At 38.9% G+C, this 24,079-nt stretch overlaps 2 protein-coding genes across 2 annotated transcripts; one reads left to right on the top strand and one right to left on the bottom strand.

Moving 5' to 3' along the window:
• The first annotated feature begins 164 nt into the window (after nucleotides 1-164).
• Nucleotides 165-2,321, top strand: LOC112777732 (protein FAR1-RELATED SEQUENCE 5-like). The gene has a single exon (XM_025822123.1). The coding sequence runs from the start codon at nucleotides 165-167 to the stop codon at nucleotides 2,319-2,321; it is 2,157 nt and encodes a 718-aa protein (XP_025677908.1).
• A 1,727-nt stretch (nucleotides 2,322-4,048) lies between these two features.
• LOC112777317 (uncharacterized) lies at nucleotides 4,049-5,663 on the bottom strand. The gene is made up of 6 exons (XM_025821663.3): nucleotides 5,553-5,663; nucleotides 5,294-5,467; nucleotides 5,073-5,210; nucleotides 4,827-4,951; nucleotides 4,671-4,746; nucleotides 4,049-4,589 (listed from the first exon to the last, which is right to left on the bottom strand). The coding sequence occupies exons 1-6, from the start codon at nucleotides 5,631-5,633 to the stop codon at nucleotides 4,461-4,463; spliced, it is 723 nt and encodes a 240-aa protein (XP_025677448.1). The 5' UTR covers nucleotides 5,634-5,663; the 3' UTR covers nucleotides 4,049-4,460.
• Between the last annotated feature and the right edge of the window lie 18,416 nt (nucleotides 5,664-24,079).

Below are 24,079 nucleotides of genomic sequence, written 5' to 3'. Positions count from 1 at the left end.
TATTTAGTGTTAATATGCATGGATATGCAATATTTAAACAGAATGCATTCCACATAATGGCAGCTGGTAGCATAATGTTTGTCTTCTTATTTCAGGACACAATGTATGATACCAGAGTGGAGGAAGATGCTGAGTCATCCGATTGAGAAGGTAGGGGGGCTTCAATGTTGCCCGTTTTTTTGGGTTTGGATGGGTTGCGAGCTGAAGATGTTCTTGAAATGGAGTTCTCTTCACCTCAGGAGGCTAGCGGCTTCTATAACAATTACAGCCGACTAAAGGGCTTTGCATCAAGGCGAGGCAAGACGGTTAGAAACACTGCCGGAGAGATAGTGCGGTACACGTTTGTTTGTAATAGGCAAGGATTTCGAGAGAAGAAATGGTTGGAAAAGGTTGATCGCAAAAGGGAGCATAAGGCTGTAACCCGATGTGGATGTTTGGCGGAGATGAGGATAAAGAGGAAAGAAGGTAGTGGGAGGTGGTATGTGTCGCGTTTTGTCGAGGAGCATAACCACGAACTTGCGTATGGGAAGCTTGTTGATTATCTGCGGTCACACAGGAAGATATCTGAGGTAGAAGTTGCTCAGCTAACAAGCATGAGAGAGATTGGGATTAGCATACCTAAGATTTATGAGTCCTTCGCAGCACAACTAGGGGGTTTTAACCTGGTAACATTCACAAAGCAAGATATGTATAATGAGATACGGAAACAGAGAGGTCTGCAAGGCGGAGACGTAAGTGCAGCTGTTAGGTACTTGGAAGGTCTGGCACGCATGGATGGGAAAATGTTTTGGCGCTACAAGTTGGGATCAGGGCAACACCTATGCAACTTGTTTTGGAGCGATGGTCGTTGTCAGGAAGATTATGCGATATTCGGCGATGTGCTAGCATTCGACGCTACCTATGGCCGCAACAAGTACAACCTACCTGTTGTAGTATTTTCCGGAGTAAACCACCACAACCAGACATGCGTATTCGGAACAGCAATGGTGTCATGCGAATCGCAGGAGTCATATATTTGGGTTCTTCGCCAGTTTCTGGAATGCATGCAAGGTAAGGCACCGCAATCAGTCATCACGGATGGCGACCCGGCCATGCGTATAGCAATCCGCACCGTTTTTCCTGACGCACATCATCGGTTGTGTGCCTGGCATCTGCTGAGGAACTCGACTGCAAACATAAGCGACCCGAGATTCACACAAATGTTTAGACACTGCATGCTGGCAGATATGGAAATCGAAGAGTTCGAAGCGTATTGGGAGTCAATGGTCAATGAGTGCGGTGTCAGGGAGGTTGAGTGGGTTAAGGACTTGTACACCAAAAAGCACGCTTGGGCAACCGCATACATTCGTGGTAGATTTTTTGCTGGAATACGGACAACCTCTAGGTGCGAGTCACTACACGCCAAACTAGGGAGGTTTGTTGAGAGCAGGTACGGGGTGTTAGAATTTGTCAGAAATTTTCAAAGGTGTGTGGATTTTCTGCGTGACACCGAGGATGAGCTAGACTTTCGTTCATGGTACGGAACACCTGTGCTACAAACGGAGTTCGTTGAGCTGGAAAAGTCTGGATGGACTATGTTCACCCGCGAAATGTTTCTCAGATACCGGGATAGCCTGAAACGGTGTGTTCGTGTTAGAATATGTGAATTTGATGATAGTGACAACCCTCATGCATATACTCTTCAGAAGTATCGGAGGCCTGAGATGAATTGGAAGGTTTATAGGGACCATATCTCGAACAGATTTACTTGCAGCTGCATGCGCATGGAGTCGTTTGGCATTCCTTGTGTGCATATCCTTTCCGTTTGTGTAAGGCTAGACTTGGTGGAAATCCCTGAAAGCCTGGTGCTGCGTAGGTGGTCTAAGGCAGCCAAATTGGAGATACATAACCAATGTGGTGAGCAACACATTGTTGAACCAAGTGTGACCTATAGGACACGATTGGGTGCTTTCTCCCAGCTGTGCAAGCGTTTAGGGCGCGTTGCTTGCATGAGCGATGAAGACTTCAAGGTTTACTCAAACAAGCTTATGAGCGATGCTCTGTTCCTTGAAATAAAGTACGGCTTAAGACCATTAACGGATAATATGACAACAGCAAATGACTGCGGGGTGAAGGACCCCATTCGTGTCAGGACAAAAGGCACGGCTCGGATGAGTCAAGCAGGCGGTTCTGCGCCGAAAACGAAAAGAAAGTGCAGCACATGCGGGAAGCTCGGGCACCGGAGGACTAGATGCCCCATCGGAGGCGCGCAACCTTCAACGAGGAACAAAGAATCACTTGCTGGCAGAAATAAACGCAAGCGAACGAAGGTTACCACCTAACTTATTCCTGCATGGTCTATTTAGTATACGACGTTACCAATAAAACTAACTCTATGGAACGGTTTAATATTAATGCCATTTAAATCTCTGAACTCAACTAAACGGTGTTTTTGGAGCAGCAGTAGTTATTTCATTATTATGTTCCTGCACATATGTTTTCTAAAAATTTTAGAAAATTAGTGTGTGCGTAAATAAAATACAGTTAGTGATTAATGCACGCAGGCCATTCTCTATGTGTAAATTTTTTTATTCCCATTGAACTGTGTGTTAACATGTTACCTGTTTTGCCAGTATATACAATGCCCGACGATGGTATAGCGGCAGTCCTCGTTTTAATAAGATTAAACTCACAAGATACTACTGGGCTTTTATTAAGGCAGCGTGTTTACAAATCGTTCATGCTAATCATTGTGTGCATAAGTATGATTTAGCCACTACAATGTTCATGCTGCAAGGCGTTCCCTTATCATTGCCTAATTAGTGTCTTAACAGCCATGTGGTTTGACATGCTTGTTAATATGCAATAGGCACCCGTCGTTGTCCCAGATAATTGTCCGCCTGAAAATGCATGTCAAGCTGGATGCGACTTATGGGAACAATTTTCGCTTGCAGACCCGTGACGACGGTCGACTTAGTTGTGGGCTGTTATTCCAACTACGATGTTAAGGACGACATGTTAGCCTGAAACTGAATATTATCTGATTTCCTATGTTTGCATATAAGGATGTTGTTAATAATAAACTGGTAAATCTAATTTCTATGTTATTCGGTGGCTACAATGTTAGACTCTGCTCGTACTGACGTTTATTCATATGAACACTAGGTCAGTTGTGGTTTCTTATAATAAATTCCATAATGGACGGGATTATGCGGATTAGTTGTATTTTATGTGCTGTATTACCCATGATTTTGACGTTCTGCGTTGAGAATTCATGCATGAAGGTATTGATTTAGGTAATGTAAACCGTGATGTGTTCCCATATGGCCCCAAAAGTGACATAAATCGTGCATGAAGGTTTGCCCTTTCACCCATTTGGGTTTATTAATATTTATATATTCAACGTCATAACCGGTAAACCGTTTCAGATGGGGTTTGTCCAGTTACCCAATGATCGGTGTTTCATTGGTCCACGAGTACACCGATCCAGATTCAGTATTTTAACTATATGCATTCATACCCTAATAGTTAAAAAAAAAAAATCATGTGAACAATTCATTAAATGCAGATATTCTAATATGGCCTATTTTTTGTTTTTGCAAACATATATAATCTGAAATTTTTTATCTATAACATTCAAAAATAAAGAAGCTTTAGCCTAGAAGAGCTGATTGTTATTGTTAAATATCATAATAGGTTACAGTTTCAAAGCAATGAAATTGAAATTTAAGAATATTAAAACTTTAGAAGAATAAAAAAGCTTTAATCTACCACAGCTTGCATTTACGGTAGTATTACTCTAAACAGATTAAGCTATGATTATTAATAGTGAACCAACATTTATTGTTTCCTAAATGTTATTCATATAATCAATAGTCGTATGGATGAACGAGTGTTGTGTATTTTTAATTAGATCTAAAATTTATTCCAAAACTATTTTTATGATTATCATTTCATACTATACCGTAATATTGCTTCAGATTGGATATAGCAACAATTAGATATCATCGTTAAACCTTTTCTTGTTCGACTACCATGTAACAAATGCAAAATGACACAGGTTCTGCTATTACTTCTAAAATAGCCATAACTTCATTCATTAATAAACTCCATACGGTTCACATAGTTTTCCTAGCAAAAGCAGGCAGCAGCCATATATAACATCAAGGGCAATGAAATTGCCATAACCTACGTACAAATATGTTTTGGCCATAGATCCCCATTCAATACCAGTAGGTGTACCTCGGGGGGTGTGGATGTTGTGCTCTAGTCTGTCGACAGGACCACTAGTATCCACACTCAAAAGTAGCCATCAAACACATATAGAACCAGACATACATGTACCACACAGTACGAAATAGAAGTTAGCCAAACAACTAATACGATTTCTACTTAGATCACAGTTTCCTGCTTGTAATCAAACGTTAATCTATAACAAAATGCAGTAGTCATTCGTGTTTCGACCAGATTTCGAAAGTTTTTCAGTCCTTCATGCGAATAACCTTCCTCCACGCTGCATCTGCCTTGGAGGCCACTGTTTCCTTCACCTCGTTACAGTCCAAAAGGACAATCTTTGTTGCAGTTTTCATCCTTAATTTCAACGGGTCCATCTGCTTGTAAGGAAAACATAGGGTCAAAATGCATGTACTCCTTCGTAGAGACACAACATGCTAACATAATGGAGGACGAACCTGCCAGGGAAGGTTTGAAACTTTGAATTTGCCTTCTGTTTGGATCCAGTTCAAAATCCACAGACATGAATCATCGCTGCAAATTCGGAACATGTCATTTCAATCACGAATTACGTTGGCCATGTAGAGATGAGAGGTTATAAAAGAAATCATTACCATTCCTGGTAGCTTGGGACTCCATCGGGATACTTAATTGGTCCCCAAGTGGTCGGATCAGCACTAACATGGGAAAAGCTCAGCATGTTAGATTCCAGCATGAAAAACTGGGCGAGCAACAGTAGCTGCATTCAAGAAAAGCAGAGGGGGGTAAGATGGCACGGAATGATAACCGCATTCACGTCTGTAAAAGTTATGGAAAATTTGCAGTGAGGTAGAATGTTGTGCAAATTCTATTAGACTAACAATGGTTCGCATGTTGCGTTCCCTCCGCTCCTTGTACTCTGGAGCTCTTGTCACATCTAGGCAGTAGACCCTCCCATGCTTAACGTCCACGACCATCAGGTACCAGGTGTATGTTTTTTTGCACACCGGGACCAAAACCTGTCAACACAGCAAATATTAATGCTAGGCTATAAGTTGAATGAAAAATGGTAAAAATTGGAGTTAAAGGTTACGTTAACAACGTGTTCGAGACGACTAGTTGCCGGCATCCATCTGTTCATGTATTTTCTCCTAATGACCTCGAATGGCCTCATTGCTATGACGTCATCGGCAAACAGCGAAGGTGTGTACCAAACACGAGGTGGCAGAACGCAGCAGGCTCGCATGGAGGCGCTCATGAGGATTATGTTCATAATCTGTGCACAAAGGAAAAACAACTGTGTCAGTCTTCTTATCTATCTCATCTTTCTAATATTTTCGGCACCGTCGGGTTGTACTCACGTCAACATTGGGCATATAAACCGGCGATAACGAATGGAATCCTGCTCTAGGAACTTCCAATGTTGAGAACTTGAACAGCATTTCCCTGGAATTTGGGGAACAACATTCAGTTCCATTACAACGTTATCTACAAAAAATATATTAGGTACATTATAAAGATTCTAATAACCACAGATTATCCCTACAAATATTGATCATTTTTTCCAAAAATGTAAGCGGCCATCTTGCATTCGTCAAGTGTCAGGTCCATGTGAACGGTTGGCCTAAAAACCATTTGGAATCCCTTAAGAAGAGGCAATATAATGTTAGTTAGCCACAGCATACGATGTTCTAATAAATTAAATGCGTTATTAGTAGTATACTGAGCATTCAACGGTGGGGATTCTTGCCAGTGGAATTAGTAGAACGGGAGACTCCATTACGTTCATCATTCCATACGGTTTGAATGCACTCCCAACCCCTACAGCAGAGACATTAACATTCGCCTGGATATTCTGCTGAGTCGTTGCGGGCTTCCTACAGTCAGTCTGTTCTTCCCCAACGATATGGTTAGAATCGATTGGCTCCAGTTTTGGAATTTTTAGTGGAATGCCGCATGTTTCTGTGGGAGAGAACATCTCACATACTTTTGTTGTGCACTCAAGCTTAGACATGCTCGGTAGGTCCCTGTAAATCTGCACAGCCCCCGTTTGTTTTTTTAGTGGTTTGTTTATAAGACAAAGAAAGGCAGTTAGGTATGCTAGCAAGTGTGTAACTAACTTTTTCACAGACTCCGTCAACTGAGTCGAGTGTAATGGTCGCAGAGTGGGTGGTCCTTTTAGGCACACCAGAGCACCAGTACTGCGCAAGTGGTCGCTTTGGCTTTCCTGACCTGTCAACGCCCTTAATAGGGCGAGGAGTTAAAAGTGCCTCGTCTATGATGACGTCGTCGTCAAAACCAGGAGAGTTTGGCACGATTATGTCTAGCGACGGAGTAACAGATGTCATGGCCAACCACTTTCCTTTCTCCAGGCTTTTCACTTGTTCTGCTGGTGATCCAATATCCTTAGTAACAGCTGTTAAACTTTGTCTTTGCCCTATTAGGTTGGGTTCAATCTCCGGGTAACGATCAGTTGCCATTGTGGTCTTATCTGTGGATGGTTTAGCGGTTGCTGAAGTTGGACTCGCCCCTTGGGTGGTTAGTAGTGAATGGATCTCAGTAACGGACTTCCCCGTCTGGTACGTTGGTCGCTCCAGCGCCGACATGCGACCCTCCAAAGCAACTGTCCGCGCATCGATCTTCTGTGTACTCAGTCAAGAAAGCAAAAAACACAAACATCAAACAACATCGCATTTGAATACCATTTTCGACCTAACCACCATGTTAGAATGGGTCAAATGTGGTGTTGGTATGACATGGTCACGTGGGATATTTTTGTTGCTCGGGTCAAACAATAGACATTAAAATTATTTTGGACGATAAATGGATCACCACATGTTCATTGAAATAGGGCATGTCAAATATATGTTAAGAAAGGTGGTGCCTTTGTTCCAAACCCAGGCACATTTCATAAATATGTCTTCGAACATAGTTGGACTAAAATTTCTTGAACGAAAAAAAAAACGGGTCACGTACCTCGAGCAGCTTCACTGCGAGGAGCAGTAGTCCATCATGTTGGGTCTTGGGATCTTCAGGTAGGTTTTCTCCCTGACCACCATTAGGGCTCTGTACCAAAAAAAAATGTTACACAAACATTATAACACACTCCGGTTTCGTACAAAGGTAAGAGGGTAGACCAATGTTAGAAAGACGGTTCAGTCGTACCACGTTCATCGTTAGCTCTAGATTAAGGGTCGACGTTCCATCTGCGACCGAGGCCTTGGGAAGGGTTTCCATGTCTATCGCGGGAACAACGCTGGAAAACAACGTCAAAATTGTTAGTAAATTAAACAAAGTGCTTAACCGGAGAACAAACACACTATTTTGAGAAACCCTTTAGGCCGAAGAAGGTGTAAGCTTCTGAAGACCCACAGGGGAGAAGCAACATAGACGAAGCAACATTTAACTTACGCATCATTGGTCTCAGTCTCCTGGGACTCCTCCGGCAGATTCTCCCCGTCGTCCATTATCGCCATTTGTTCGTTTAGGGTAATGTCTGCCTTTGGTAATTGGCTGGAGTACCGTGGTTACGCTTTCTTTTTGGTTGTGTGTTACACTCTTGCTTAAGCTAAGATTTGATTTTATACAGATCCCATGACTGAAGCGTTTGTGCCAACATTGATTGATGTGACCCTTTCAGGTTGACCCACCTATTTCTGTGCTACCCACCCCTTGACAATCTGTGTGGAAACACTCAATGTTCACAATATATTTCTTGATTCACTTGCAATTTTGTGTAGAGTTCGAACAGTCTTGCCTTCCACAGGTTGCCATTTCCAACGATAACATAACATAAGATCAAAAATATATAATTGTAAAACTAAATATTAAATAACAATTTTAACATTAAATTTTAATTCAGTAATTCTCATATATGCATAATGTCAAAGACATGTTTACTAAGCTAAACATTTAATAATTAAAATCTTAAGTAATGTGTTAATATAATAATATAATCAGCCATTGTTCGGTTTCGATTGGATTGGAATCTTTATGAATAGTCGATCCGAAATCCGCTCCAATTCAGCCGTATGTACAAAAATCCAATCAGATCAAATCTAAACTATTTCGGTTTAAATCGGTTCTGGTATGGGTGTAATTGTAATATCGGTTTCATTTGGATCGACTTTGACTTTAAGACCATTCGAGCAAAGCTTTTAACTTTAGTAATAAAAAAACTTTTCGCAGTTTCATTGTATTGAATTTCATCGGTTATTCACCAATTAATAAGAAAAAGATGATTTTGCTGGAAAGCTATTTGGGCCCAATTATTGAAATAAAGAGAGTTTTTGATGCAATTCTGTTTAAATAAGTATTGGATAGATGTTAAACATGTTTTCCATGCAACAATAATATTAATTTATGGCTGAACGTGCAGCACCTTCGAAGGCAAATAAATATTTTGAAATATATATTTACTTTTGGTTAAATACTTAACTTGTTCAAAAAAGGATTTAATTTTACCGAAAGTCACAATTTTAACAAACACATCCCTATCATTTTATTGAATGTAGTAAATTCAATATAAGCGTGGATAAATACTACAATTTCATTCGGTTCGTTTTGAACACTAACAAGCCTTAATATAATTAAATTTGCAAATACAAGTAAATCGTAATTGATATTTTCAATTTTATTGAACTTTTGTTAACCGAACAAAGTATATGCATTTCACAACAAATTAAACTCTGGACGTGTCTGTCATTCAACTATTCCCTCCGCCAACCTGGCTCTCACAGAGGATAGCAACAACTTGAGTGAGAAGTTAAGAACACTGCTAACAAGGAGTGCCTTAGGGGGCCAACCCATCCCAACCCATGCAGCCAGGCGAATACAATCTCGACAAACGGGGCGGACTGGCTATAAAATCAATTGTACATGGGGGTGGAAACAGGCCGGGCCAGGTCAGGGGTTACATCTTAACAGGCTAGGCCTGTATTAGAGTATATTGGCCATAGCCTGAGCTGTTGCCTGGTACAGGTTTTTTTATGAAGATTGTGCCTGGCCTGTTATTAAATCTGGCCTGGCCTGAAGCATGTCAGTAGGCCTGTTTTTTTTTTTTTTAAATCATAATTAAGTTTAAAAAATATTTTAATGTTTAAAGTTACAGAACATTAACTTAATAAATATATGGATAACATTGATGCAAAGTACACATATCTAATTAAAGAGACAAATGGCTTAGTTGACAAAGGTATTATTATAAGAAAGCAAACCCAATATCAAATCTTTTTACTAGCATTTCAACTAGTACAATAAAAGTCTCTATATATATATTTGCTGGCACATGCCGGCCTGACAGGCCCAAGAGCCTATTTCAAATGACTTGGCATGGCCTTTTAAATAATATAGACTTATTTAATAGCTTGAGCCTAAAACTATTTCCTATCAGGCCAGACTAGACCAGGCCAAACACATGCCAGGCAGCAGGTCCCTCGCAGGCCGCCTTGCCTATTTCCACCCCTAAGCACATCTTAAAATAATTCCGCATACATGTCATCGGTTTAGGGTTGTATAGTTAATTAAAGATAATTTCATAAACGCAACGACATAAATGAAACATCATTTGTAATAACTGGACCGGATCACCCTATTGGGCTAGAAAAGACCAAAGCACGTTTGGTGACCTCGGTTCGGTTGCCTCTGTTATTATAATAAATACTCAAACCGCTTAAACTCTGGCAGCAGTTGACTAACTCGATGAAACCTGCCGGCTCTATGTAGTTTCCAATTTCAAAAAATGAATGCTCGCATTGTTGAACGCGGCACTACTTGGGTCGTTCGAATAATTTACGCAACCATGTTGGGGTTCTCTTCTGTAATTATATTTGAAAATAATTTAATATATGTTATATAGCACAACTGCTTTAAGCATTGAGCCAGTGACCCACTCACCATACCGGTTCAATAACAGGTTTGGTTTTGGCAACTTTCGGAGGAACATTAAAGAAAAGAGACTCGATTCACATATCAATATTTCAGTCGGGTTGTCAGTACGGTTGGGCTATCTTCAAATTTAACCCTTAATTGGTGGGCAATGTGCTACAAACCAACATAATCACCCAATAATATCTTACTCTAAACGGCCAAAAACCGTAACCATATATGTCATATATCTACACTTACAGCGAAACGTAACTAATTGTTTGTCCACGTTTGCCGAACTTTACTATTGAACGTAAGTCGTGTTTAACATCTTCAAATTATTTTTTCATCTTGTGTTCCTTGCTGACTCTACTTGTTATACATAGTAAGATAAAATAAGTGACACTTTAAATTAAAAAAGTTATGTTTGATGAGTAGTTTATTATCGACGTTGAAGTGATGTGTACGCCCCACATTATGAAGATGCCTCCCGAGATATTTATTAACACTTCTGGCTTGTTATACAGTTACTTGTGCTGGGTCTGGGCCATTAACGTTTTAAAGCGTTTAAATGTCTCGGGCCCAGTACGTTTTTTATAACAGACCGGAACACGCCATGCCAAACAAAGGCCGTGCTGCAGCTCCCTACCAGGAAGCCTTGCCAGTTTCCAACAAAATAATATTGCAGGCCTCGTTATAAATATGTTTCCATCATAACCATTTTACTATCATGCTTAAATTATCTGGTTTCTTTAGGTTAAAATTGAAATTTGCTTTCGTTACAGTAACGAAGATAACATTTGTTAGCGTAACATCACAGTTACTGCCAACATTCTCGTATTAAAAATTACGATCCGCTTAAGTTTCATTTGTAAGCTGTACTTTAATCACCCATTTATTAAAAAAAGTTACACAGAAACAAAAAGAAACATATCCAACTAGATGTACTGTTGTTTTAAATTTATGTATACATCCAAAATCAGAGTAAATAAAAAGAAGGTAAATTTAAGCAACTAAAAAATTTACAATCAATTAATAATATTGAAAGGTTTTAAATATTAAGACACACATGTAAGGTCCGATTTGTTTTATATGGTGTTTTATTCAAATCGGACGGTCCGATTTGTTTCATAAAAAAATAAACCACAAATCGGAGGGTCCGATTTGCTTGAAGAATAAAATAAACACGAAATCGGAGGGTCCGATTTGTATTTTTTATTTTTTTTAATTTGTTGAAATGGAAATCGGACGGACCGATTTCAACATTAAAATTTTTTTTTATTTTTTAAATTACAAATCGGACCGTCCGTATTTTAATTTTAACTTTTTTTATTTTTTTTCAAACTGAAAACGGAGGGTCTGTTTTCTGCTAGCACCATATATATGTAAAATATCTCTCTTCTCCACATTGTTGTATCACTGCATCCTCTTCTCCATATAAAATAACAAAAGTTCTTCAAAGAACCAATCTGAAAATAAAAAAAATTACTTTAAAAAAATCGTTGCTAACCTTTACTTTTTCTTTCGGTTGTCATATCTGTTCAGTGTAGATATAACGTTTAAAACAATAAAACAAGGACAAACAGAAAACAGAAAGTAATATCTAAGGTTTGAAATGGGAATTAATATAAATTACCATCATCGTTACATACAAGTTACAAGTAAATATCATTAGTAAATATCAATATGCAATTTGTTGTCTCCAAATTATTTGAAATTCTGTATAATTTTTTTCTTCGAATGTATATAAATCTCGAATTGAAGTGGCAACTGTGTTCAATACAAATAACCGGATTTGAACCAAAATCCCTCCTCCTAGCACGAGTCTGTGGCCCATAAAAAAGCATGGATTTGCAACCAAGCATCGTCTGCACTCACGTACCGTAGTTCCCTTTCAGGGAAATTAACTCTGATAGCCTTTACCAACCTAGTTGCCAAGGCCTGAACGCAACCCGGTACTTTTAGGGGAGCAGTAGAAGTAGGCATTAAAAGTTTCATTACACGTCAGCACAAACTCTTGTATCAACTTGGCCAACACCTACATGAGCCGGGAAGGGTACGTGTGTCGAATTACCACTGACACATCAATCAGATAAAGATTTTGATGTGACGCGAGTGAAGAGAGGAGGCGCTGATTTCATGCTTTTGAGGGTGTTGTTACCCAAAATATCATTTTCAAAGCTTCCCCAGGAAGACTGCTTAACCCTACAAAGACATTATTTCTGATGACGGGGGCGGAAGCAAAACCAAACAAAATTTGAATCCCCAAATCCTCCCACCGTAAAAACCCAAAAAGTAAGTCAGCCTCCCTTAGCTTGTCTTGACCCAATGGAGGAGACCATGAAGCAATTCACCTTTTTCGTTGTCACGAAGGGTCACAACACGGGAGTATACATCTCCTTTGAAGAAGCCAACAAGCAGATTCTCGGCCACCCCGAACCAGAGTACGCAGGGTTCAACAGTTACGTCATGGCACTTCACGCCTACGAATCAAGGATGGAAACGCTGCAGGAGGACAAGGAGGCAACTGCGGAAATGATGTCCGAAACGGGCACAGTCGAATCACCGATGCGGACGCCCCGAACCCTACCAACATTCGAAGGGCGCGTTGCCTGTGTTGTTGGTGGTAAAGTTCAGAATGACCTTTCCATGAATGTCACTATATTCACAATTAGTTTATTATTGACAGGCAAACAATTCCAAATTCAGGCTAATTTTTTTTTAAAACTTACAGGAGCACCAATGATCCCGGCGGATGAGTGTGTGTCGCATAACTTCGCCCTTAGCAACAGCATGGAGCTCTGGCTATCAATGTATTGCTACGACACTAAAATACCCAGCCCGTGTTTCTTTCGTGAGGAAAAATTCCACCGGGAGCTGGGACCAATTTATGCTTTCAATGTTATAATCCCTGGAAACCCGTTTGGGCCAAACCTACGGGCGAAGGGTCGTTACACGGTTCTGGAGGATGACGCGAGGGAGGACGCTGCGTTCAGCATGTTGTGGGTTCTTTTAGCATACACGGGTAATGACGTCAGAGACTTCAACTATCTTCGTGCTAAGTCTCTGGAGAGGGAAAACGCGGTTCTTCGGGAAGAGATCACGAGGCTAGAGTCTAAGATACACATGCTTGAATCTATTTGCGACAATAGCCTTGATTGTATGACCCCATAGATCGAAGTTAAAATCATGGCAACAACCCAGCGATAAAGGTTGCTTTATTCCTGCTAATCCCTTGGTTACCTAAAACTTTGTTATTTCCGTGTCTCTAGGAGGAGGTTTATGTAGGGTTGTCAAGACTTTTATGTTTGACATATTTTGTATATCATTGTGTATCTTCAATGTCCTGATGAAGCATGGCATCGAGAAACACATTACGTTAGGGTTAATCTGCTAATGATTTCCCGTGCTTAGATTGTGAAACGATAATGGTGTGCAACGGTAATTACTGGTGTATTAGTGTCTCCCAAAAGTTTTTCTGATTAAAAGATCGTTCGTTGAACTAATGTGTTGCGAAAAAAGAACATAAAATTGATGTTGCTTAATGCTCTATGAACTGATTAGACGAGATGCAACTATGCTATGCAACTGTGCCAAATTAACATTGTAGTGTTGAACCCAACGTTTTACACCTGCAACAACTAAGCAGAGATGAAATTGTGCATACCAAAGTGTAATCTGCAAAACGATAAACAATAGATATTAAAAAAAATTTGTGGGTTACTTCCAACCGAGGAACCTGTTTGTTTGCATGCAAGTAAACTAATCGGAAAACTCATGCCTTGTAATCCGGATCAAATTATGGTGACGCCATTACAACAATTAACCGAACCTGCACCCTCAACCAATGTAGAAGAAGAAAAACCGATGAGAAAGATGGAAAGCTTCCACTTTTACCCATGTTAAACAGTAATAGTCAAGCACGAAGACAAAACAGTTCAGAAATATGATGCGCTTGTCCAATGCTAACTAAGGTTTCAATGCCAAACATATAACATAGCAGAATAATTGGCTCTTCCTCACAAAAGTGCACACAGTCGAACAAAAATGGAGAGTAACAGCAAAAACAACTACTAAAGAGATGATTGCACCGCGCTGGAGAAATTCATATGGTAGAGTAATCTAAGGCACACAGATTATGTCAAAACTACTTAGTTAAAGGACAGAAAAACTTAAGAGGAACAAAATGAGTTAAGCGTAGCCGTCGCAATACAATCACCATTCACAACGCAGGACAAAAAGTTTTTGACAAATGAAACAGGACAATCCAAAACAAGAAAGTCAGCATCCTATTTAACCCATGTTGATTCATTCAAAATCAACAAATTGGACCAACAGCTCCACCTCAGGTTGGGTACGGGAGATCTCAAAGACGGCCAGCTTGGGGACAGTTATGTTGCACTTCCTCAAGAAATCCCCCCACCCTTGACTAATGCTGCCACAATTGCGCCTTCTTTTGCCCACGTATCTTCCGTAGACTGCCTGGACGGAGATCTCCCCCGCTCTCAGATTTACAATGGCATCATCGTTGACGTCGTCTCCAAGGTGCGGCACATTTGGCTGACCAAATCATAATGGACAATCATATGTAATTAAGGGGAATAAAACAGATAATGTGGTCCCCAAACTTAAAGAAAGAAATAGGTGTATATAGAGTGTAGAGACAAAGCCATTACCAGGAAGTGGATGCCCAATAGCCTTTTTGTGATGTGCATGATGAAAAAGGGGTGCTCGGACTGAAAAGTCTGCTCCACCTCAGCTGCAGCCGAGCTCCTGGGGACATTGATACATCCCATTCGACGCCGGGGCGTTTCAGTAGTGGTTGTGCGTTTCCTGGGCGCCTGGGGGGGTGTTTCGTCGCCGGAGTCATCACCCGTCGTATCATACGTCCTTTCCACACCCGGCGACTGAAAGATGCGAACGCTGAAGTCGTCTCTGCCCTTGTGCTTGAACAGCAGAATGTTAGATGGATGTAGCTTGTATTCATGATAGAACCTCTGCCATCCCCTGCCGAGAGTGATCTCTTTCCACCCATTGGGGGTGCATGCAATCTTGTAAGAATGGTTTGACCCATCGGCGACCGTAATGTATAGATGGTTGCTATCTTTGGGGAGGAGCCCATTCGGTATAGGCAGACGCTGCATAAAAGGGAACATGAGGAGTGCGAGTAAGAGATAAAACAAAATCCCGCGATTAGAGTAAGAAAAAATCGCAAAGATAAGAAGCGGAGTCGACAACCTACCATCGGCCGCGACATCTCTCCGGCCGCTTTGATAACCCTAAGGCCGTCACCTTTGGCGTGAGCTTCGGCCATCTCTTCGTCAGGGCACCAACACAGTGGATGAAGGGGATATTCTGAGTTAGAAGAACCTGTTCAGAGTCGATAGCTTATGAATCAGGCGGATATGAGGTGGAGATCTTATCTAACTCATTAGATGTATTGAGAATTGCAGTACCTAGAAGAATGTGCCGTGGGCTTTTGATGAAGTCTTCTGCTAGAAGCCGATTGGTTGCCTGCCTCGTGGGACCCAAGAAGAAATTATGGTGTAGCCAGTTGCCACTCAAAATTAATAAAACAAATTTCTTTAAATGGAAATTTTTTATTTTCGGATATATGAAAAATTTTAATTTGAATTTATGTGCTTTATTAGGTTATTAGGCTAAAAAATTTGTAATGTGATTGAATTTAATAAAAAAATTACTAATAAATGAAGACATTATGTTGGTAATTTGCACTATTTATAAATTAGAATTTCCTTTTTACTCTTCTTATGTTGTAAATCACCCTTTAATTAAACATGGGAGAAATAAATTATAGTTTTATACGAAACTAAAATCACATTATAACTACAATATATTTAACCAAACGTAGCGATATGCATGTATTTTTTGGAACGTTAATTACCCTATAATATATAGTTAACTCTTTCAGTTTCTACAAACTCGATAGTCACGGATCCCTTTACATTTTTTTTATTCCATCGATTTTTTTTAGCAAGCATATAGAGAACAAAATCTAAAAATTTATTTGCGTTAGTGGCTTACGTTGTAACTTTTTTAAATTTTAAGTTATTTACAACTTATTGTCTTAAATTATAGACATTTTTTATTTAGGTTGGTATTTTTAAATTTTAGGTTATGTTGTTAGGTTGTTATTTTTGAATTTTGAGGTCATCCACATAAATGGTAACAGTATGAATTTTAAAAGGGAAGTTCTATGGTGGCATTGGTTTTGATGGCTAAGGGTGGCATAAGTTTGACTAACAAATTAAATATTAACATAGGGTAAAAAAAATAAATTTAAAACTAAAATGATTCTCTCTTTCTTATAATTTCTTATCATTATTTTTATCAAAATAATTTCTTATAAATTTTTTGTAATAACAAAAATAACTTAGTAAAATATTAAAATAATTTTTTAAATGTATTTTTAATTATAACTTTATTATTATTTTTATTTATAAAAAAAAAATTCTTATAATTATTTTTACTAAAATAATTTTTTTATAATTATTTTTATTTTTAATTATTTTAATTATTATTTTTTACCAAAATAAATTTTTTTATCATTATTTTTTTTGTAATTTTGGAAAACTAAAACCGAAATAATATTCTTTCTCTTGTCATTTTGGTGTTAGTTTTTCGAAATTACAAAAAAGTAATTATAAAAATTAATTTTTAGAAATAAAAATAATAATAAAAATGATTAAAAAAATAATTTTTTATAAATTACTAAAAATAATAATAATAAAAAATACTAAAAAACTAAAAATAATTATAAAAAATTATTTTAGTTCAAATAATTATAAAAATTCTTTTTCAAAAAAAAAAATAATAATAATAAAATAATTATAAATATAATTATAAAATTATTTTGGTGTTATATTTTTGAAATTATTTTTTATAATTATAAAAATAATTATAAAAAATTATTTTGATAAAAATAATCATAAAGAATTACAAGAGAGAAAATCATTTTTATTATAGATTTAATTTTTTTGCCAAATGTCAATATTTTACTTGTTGGTCAAACTTATGCCATCTTCAGCCACCGAAACCAATGCCACCATAGAACTTCCCATTTTAAAATTCACGATATGCAACCCGATTTCGATATTTAATATTTAAGGTTCGTTACGTAATGTTTGCGTGTTATTTTTAAGTATTAATTTCCATTGTTCTTTACCCATCCAGCATCATAGTTATATTGTATTTTAACCACAATAAGAATGTTATTTCTAACTTTATTTGTTTCATCAATAAAAAAATTCAAGCATCGTTACTATCCATCTCTTGAGACAAATTTTAGATCGAATAATAATAAACTCAACAAACCTAATCATTTTCATGTTGCTAACACATTTCACATTATTAAAAATGAAACGCAAAAAATATCTGAACTTTCAAAAAACCTGTGCAGCATATGTTTACAAAATTGTGAGGTAGACAACGTGTTAAAAACAATTTTATTGTTATTAGCGACCCGGGTACTTAATTTAGAAAATTACTAATAACAAAACTAGGGATATATTGACTACATAAACACCAAACACCAAACAGCAAAGCGCAAAACACGTCCTAACCGTCTCCATTCCAATTGGAACTGCCTAATGATACCAGTTCACGAGGGAGTTATTGCAATTCCATAATAAATACAATAATTGTCCATAAACTGTTTTCACAAACTCCAACTAAACACTTTCTGCCGTCTCGGCTTCCACATTTATGATAATAAGTTGTATGCTCTTCAATTTACTCCATATTAAATGGTATACTACGTTCTCAAAAAAAATTTTCTACCATCACTGGAATCACTTTAAATTTAACATCATTTGAAAGCAATGCACTGTAATCTATAACAAAATAACGCCTACCTTCATGACTATATATGGACTGAAAATAATATATCATATAGATTGTAAGTATTACATATTATTGTAATAACTAGATTGATGTTAGAGTCAGGAACCAAAAACATGAATAAGAAACCCTTGACCACAAACCCTAAAACCGTCAACCACGAACCGTAACCAACAAACCCGAATCCCCAGAAACTGTTAAGGGTATGCCCAACACCAAACCAACCTTATCCACGGCCGTGCAAGGTCTCCCAAGAAGCCAGGCGCTCCCTTAAGCGAGCGTTCTCAGCCTCCAGTTCAGCGACACGGGAGTCCACTGACAGACTACATATCCGCTCCAACTCCACAACACGTTCCCTGCAACTCTTAGCCACGTAGTAATTGTAGTCGAGGATCTCCTTCCCTGACTCTCCAACAACCGCTTGTAGGGATGATAAAGCGGCATCTTGCCTGGCCATGCGTTCATCGCGCGAGAACCTGCCGTAGGCAACAAAGTTGATTCCGTCGGGTGGGCCCACCACATGAACCACAAACCCATAGTAGCGGACGCCATGGACGGAAACGCAATCGCGGGCTTTAAACACTGGAGGCCCTGTCTTAAGGGCGTCGCATGCCCTCCGCAGCGTCTGCTCAAGGTCCTCCGTGATGACAAACTGGTCAGGACTCACGGTGGGGACAACTTCTAGACTTCGAAATGACAAAAAACAATAACAATGAGCAGACGTAAAGGAAAACCGGGAAAGAAGATAATGTGAAACCGCCTACCGTCGTCGCCGAGAGGGTCGCTAGGGCCAGGTCCTCCGGAAGAACCACTTGCATCACCAACGCTGGGGCTCCACATTGTTCCAACCCAATGAACACCAACTCACTCACTGGAGGATGTATAACAACCTTCGATCTTATTAACAAATTCCGCAACAACGAAGTAATCTCAAACATCAAACTTATATATATTTATATATGGCGTGCCCCATCACATTCTCCAATCCAATTATGTATACACACTTATCTCATTAGACAGTCACACCGCTTCCCCAGGGCTTTAAATTGGATAATAAATGCATTAACCTCACCTAACCGTTTTTCCCACCCTCCACCAAATATTGAACGCTTTTTGATCTCTCATTAGACGCGTCTCATCATCTCCTCTCTATGTGATAAAGAAAACAAATTTCAAAAACACGAAGTTCAAATACGTGATATTAAACTACCGTGCACTATGCAGATAACACAAGTAATTAACGATTAACTATTCAAATATTAAACGGCTAAGTATCTGCCCGAAACTTTAACATTCTACTAGTTGCACGTGGAATAATGTATACAACAACAGCTTAACAAAAATAAACTCATATTTACAACTTTTGTTTAAGAACGGGTGAACAATGTATTATAATAGAATAACATTAATAGAGTTAATTTAATTAGGATAGTGCTAGGGGAACATTGTTAAAACATTTTCTGGTTCATCTATTCTTTTCCAATAATTAATACCATTCCCCATACAGTTTTCAGTTTTCAAAACACTACACTTACGCTTACTCTAACGTTTAATATAACGAATGCGATACTCACAACGTATCCGCTACACTCAGGTTCAGGTTTCCAACGGGATAGGTGGACTTATAAATATGGAGCCTATCTACACTCCTATGCGACACTCAAAACACCATACTCTAACGACGTATCCCCATCCACATCGAAAGAGGAACCAACAGGAACAAACTGAAAATGACAATCGACTGTTGTTCAAATATCGCTTTCATTCCGGACGACATATGGGAAGCAATAACCATTAAAGTTGCGACAGACTCCATCCGATCCCTGTGCAGTCTCAGAATGAGCTGTAAGGCTGCACACGATGCGGGAGAGGCCGATATCGTTCACCGGAGTGTTTCCATACCACCCCCGCATGCTACGCCCTGGTGGTGGTGCCTCAACCCGGAGGCAAATAGATTCTTTGATCGCTGCATGGCAGCTGGCAACCCAGAGCTTCTGTTTCGGGAGGCACTGCGGGAACTCTTCATCAGACGCAACGAAAACGTTGGCATCCGGATGCTGAACAGTGCATCAAGTAGAGGCCATGCAGCAGCCAAATACGCAATGAGCATGATGTTGATGCTTCGCACGGACAACAATGTAGAAAAACAAAAAGGGCTGGAACTGTATCGGGAGCTTGATGCGGCTGGTTTACTCGCTGACAGTAACGCGAGGTGCTTTTCAATTCTGACAGTATCGTGGCCAGGTGAGGTCCAAATGCCCCGTTTAGAAGAACAACACACTGTCTGTGCCTCACCTACGTGCTCCACCAGGGGCCACATGCCTCTTCTATATGATTATCGCAGACGTGCGGCAGAGCGAAACTCCGTCCATGCTTTCGGCAGGGCCTCTCATATCCCCTGCATCCAGTGTCGCGCAGACTACGACCTGCAAGCCTTCGTCAATCTCCCATGACTTAATACAATTTAATTACAACCTGCATATTAAACATTAAATAAATGACTTGCTACAATTGAATTTCCCACTTGTTTTATATTTAGTTTTGGTAATTAAGTTTCGAAGTTTATAGATTATTTCATAATATTTAATTTCAATAGCAACCCTGCCCATCATCGAAGCAAAATTAGGCAGCTTTATGCTCCTATCAGAACGACACATGTGAGCCCCACATTCGCTAACTTTCCTACCGTTGGAAATATTACAGTTGCAAAATTTTAATTTCCCGTTCAAATCACAGGCACATTCGTCGTTGCCTATAAAAACCACCAAAACCAACCTCCCATCTTAAACATGCGCAACCTCTTAACCTCCCATCTATACTCTCACTTGGAATCTCAACATGGTCCGTGCCAAGAAGAAATACTATGTTGTTTTCATAGGGAGGGTCCCTGGTATCTATAGTTTCTGGCCGGGCTGTCATAGGCAAGTTAACGAATTTAGCGGCAACCTCCATAAGTCTTACGAAACCTTCGATGAAGCTCGTTTGGCGTTCGAACAATTCGTATCTGCCAACCAATTACAGACTCAGTTCACCGACAATGGTTCTGTAGTGCATCCAATGCATGCAGCATCCATTCGACACAACCCATCACAGATCCCTGAGCAACTACTACCTATCGACCAAGGTATACAGGAGCAACGTCAAATTGAAGGAGGGGACAACCACTCAACTGTCCGTCAAAGCAACCGATCCAACCAGAGCCGCCGCCAACAAAATCCCTACCACTTTATCCTGTTTATCTTCGTAAACATCCTCGTCCTATTCTTAACTCTGGTTAGGTTGGTAGGCTCCTCTTAACCTTACATGTAACAGCACCTACAAGCATGTGTTACCTGGTTTGTAGCAGTCTTACTTTCGAATGTCTTGCCTTGTTTACTTATCTATCGTATATTCTATTGTATTAATTAGTCTAATGCTCAGTTCACGCAGAACATCAGCTTATTATTCGACGTGAACTGTTATTAACTCAGCGAAGTCTAGTTTTTCATACGTGATTTTAGCAACTTAATCCCTTAATCCATTTACCCTCCTCCTCTGTTCAGGACATCTGAACATTTGCCGGTATATGCAAGCTAAGATTTATACAAATCGACAAGTTTAACTTGAAAAGCGATGATTTTTTGTTCATTCTGATTTTTTACATTCCTATTATGATAGAACGTAACGTTACTTCATAAAGCTTCTTTTTTTTTTAAATATAAAAAGACAAAACGTCGTTACTGAACAATGAAAGATTGCTTCTAATTATGAAAAGCGACTACGTCATACGCGTTTTGTTAAAAAGACAAATTTGTTATACTGAAAACAAAATAACTTACCCAATGTAACTAACGACAAAAAACCACAAGAATCATACGATCTGGTGCAATTGGGGATTGAGAATGACACACACTTAATTAATGATAATAATTTGAAGAATCACGCACAGCGACAAAAAATTTTATAAACTGAAAACTGCCATACGAAAGGCAAACTGCATAAAACATTATATCGTAGTGCAATGCAACGATGCAAGTAAGGGAAAAAGACGACTACATTCTTTACCCACTCTATGACACCTACAACTAATACGCAGAGATTATTAGCGGAATAAAAACATGAATGGCGGAAAAATGTAAAAAACTTCCATGACAAACACAACTGCTTCACTTGCTAAAAGCTGCGTGAAAATGTATAGCACAAAGTAGAGGTGTAATTCATCTTTCAGCCCGACTGGGAAGTAGAAAACGAGAGTTGATGAAATGGACGGGAGGAAAAGGAATGGCATGTCATGAACTTTCCAAGTTAAAACACCTCCATGATGGTTAGATTATTGACAGTCATGGATCCGATTGAGACTGTGTTCCTTCATTGAAGAGATGTCTAAATACAAACAAATTCCGTACAACCCGGTTGTAACATGAATAGGAACCAGACATTTCTTGTATAGTTTCACCATTCTGTAATGAATTGGAGCAGATCTTTCACCAACCCCCTGTCATGAAAGTGACACATTTGAGTTAAAAGGGTTGAAAATTTAAGGCATGTTTGGAAATCTAAAAAAATATCAACGGAAAACGACAATACAGAAGATTTAGTTGGCGAAAACCAAGTCCAAAACAGCTAAAGTGGTTCATCGGCTTCTTTATTTTCTTCATCAAATAAGAAGAATAGTTTTTGAAAGGGACAATACAAAGTCAAAGGAGGTTCTTTAAACGATTCATAAAAATATATAAATTTTCAAAAAAAGGCAGGAAGAAACATTGGCATAACGATGGAAAAAACAACAAAAAAAAAACAAGAACAGAACATAAGCATACCTGAACCGGATAAGCATAGAAGACAAACATGGGTTCCAGCCAACACAGCAAACCGTGTCTTTGCCTTCCACTAAACGAAACACAAAACCCGTGGTTTGTTTTACAAAGCAAAACAGAAAGAACCAGACTTGAACCTTCAAACAATGTAAAAGAACAGAAGCAACCGAACCTATGCTTGCCACTAAAACTGAAGAACCAAGGCAAAGCAATGCAGGAAGATGCAACATTAGTCTGATGCTAATAAAGCTTTCACTGCAATAAAACTAGCAAAACTGAACAAAAAAATGGGCCACAAGAAGATACACAATCTAAACAAAAATGAATTAACGTTATATTCAGTAAGTTTATTTCCAACAGAGAAAAAAGGATGAATATATACAGCCTCATGGCCCCAGCGAGGTCAACAAACACAGTCACCTGTTCGGCATGTCACGTGAATGAAATTTATAAGGTACAAATACTGAAACAACATGGCAACAACATATATGTACCTCTCCAACAAAATATCCTTTTCATGTTGCGCAGAATGTAAATCCCGTTTCTGACATTTGCTCACTTTAAATTGCTTCGCTCTTGCCTTCCCTCCTGACGAAAACAGGATTTATAGCCAAAGACGACGGTACATGTCGGCATAAACTTTGCATTCTTCCCCGTATTTTCCAATGCGCGCACGCAACATTTTCTAATCCCCCGTTGTGGGCCTCGTCCTCGGGAAGTCAGCGACAATTACATGCACATCAAAAAAAATTTCACTGTATATATTATTTCTATTGCGTAATTTTTCGACGGCAAAAGAGATTATACATCATATCAGTTTCAATTTCGTGCATTCCTATTGTATTTTCGTGCTAACAACAATCATTAGAAGACCATGTTGGCAACATCACGAGGTACCATCGAATTTCTTAAAACAGAAATTTTCGAGTAGCCTGCGGAAACAAATATTGTTGGAGCTACCAACGGGGATAAAATAGAAGTAAAATGGAGCAAGAAAAAAAATGACAGTGTTTGACTGAAAGAACGCTGAGACAGAGTTGTAGAGTGATCGGAACTAAAGCAAGAGTTTCTCGTGGCATTTAAGTACAAAGGAGAATCCAAATTTAAATCCGCGGCGATTCGTTTGGCTGCCTCCGAAATTGATTACTCAAGTTTCAGAGGTTTCCATAGTGATCACCATCATATGAATCGGAAAATTATTTCCCACACAGCGGTCATCTTCATGGAAACTTATCAAACTTGAATAATCAATATCGGAGTCACTCAAATGAATCACCAGGAATTTGAATTTAAATTCCCCGTTGTTCTCAAAAACAACGAAATAATCTTGCTTTAACTCCGATAAGTATACAACTCCGTAACGACCT

The sequence above is a fragment of the Arachis hypogaea genome, chromosome 19, assembly GCF_003086295.3.
Source record: "Arachis hypogaea cultivar Tifrunner chromosome 19, arahy.Tifrunner.gnm2.J5K5, whole genome shotgun sequence".
In the NCBI taxonomy this organism is placed as follows: domain Eukaryota; kingdom Viridiplantae; phylum Streptophyta; class Magnoliopsida; order Fabales; family Fabaceae; genus Arachis; species Arachis hypogaea.
The sequence above is the reverse complement of the archived record's forward strand: the minus strand, read 5'-3'. Positions and strand labels throughout refer to the sequence as shown.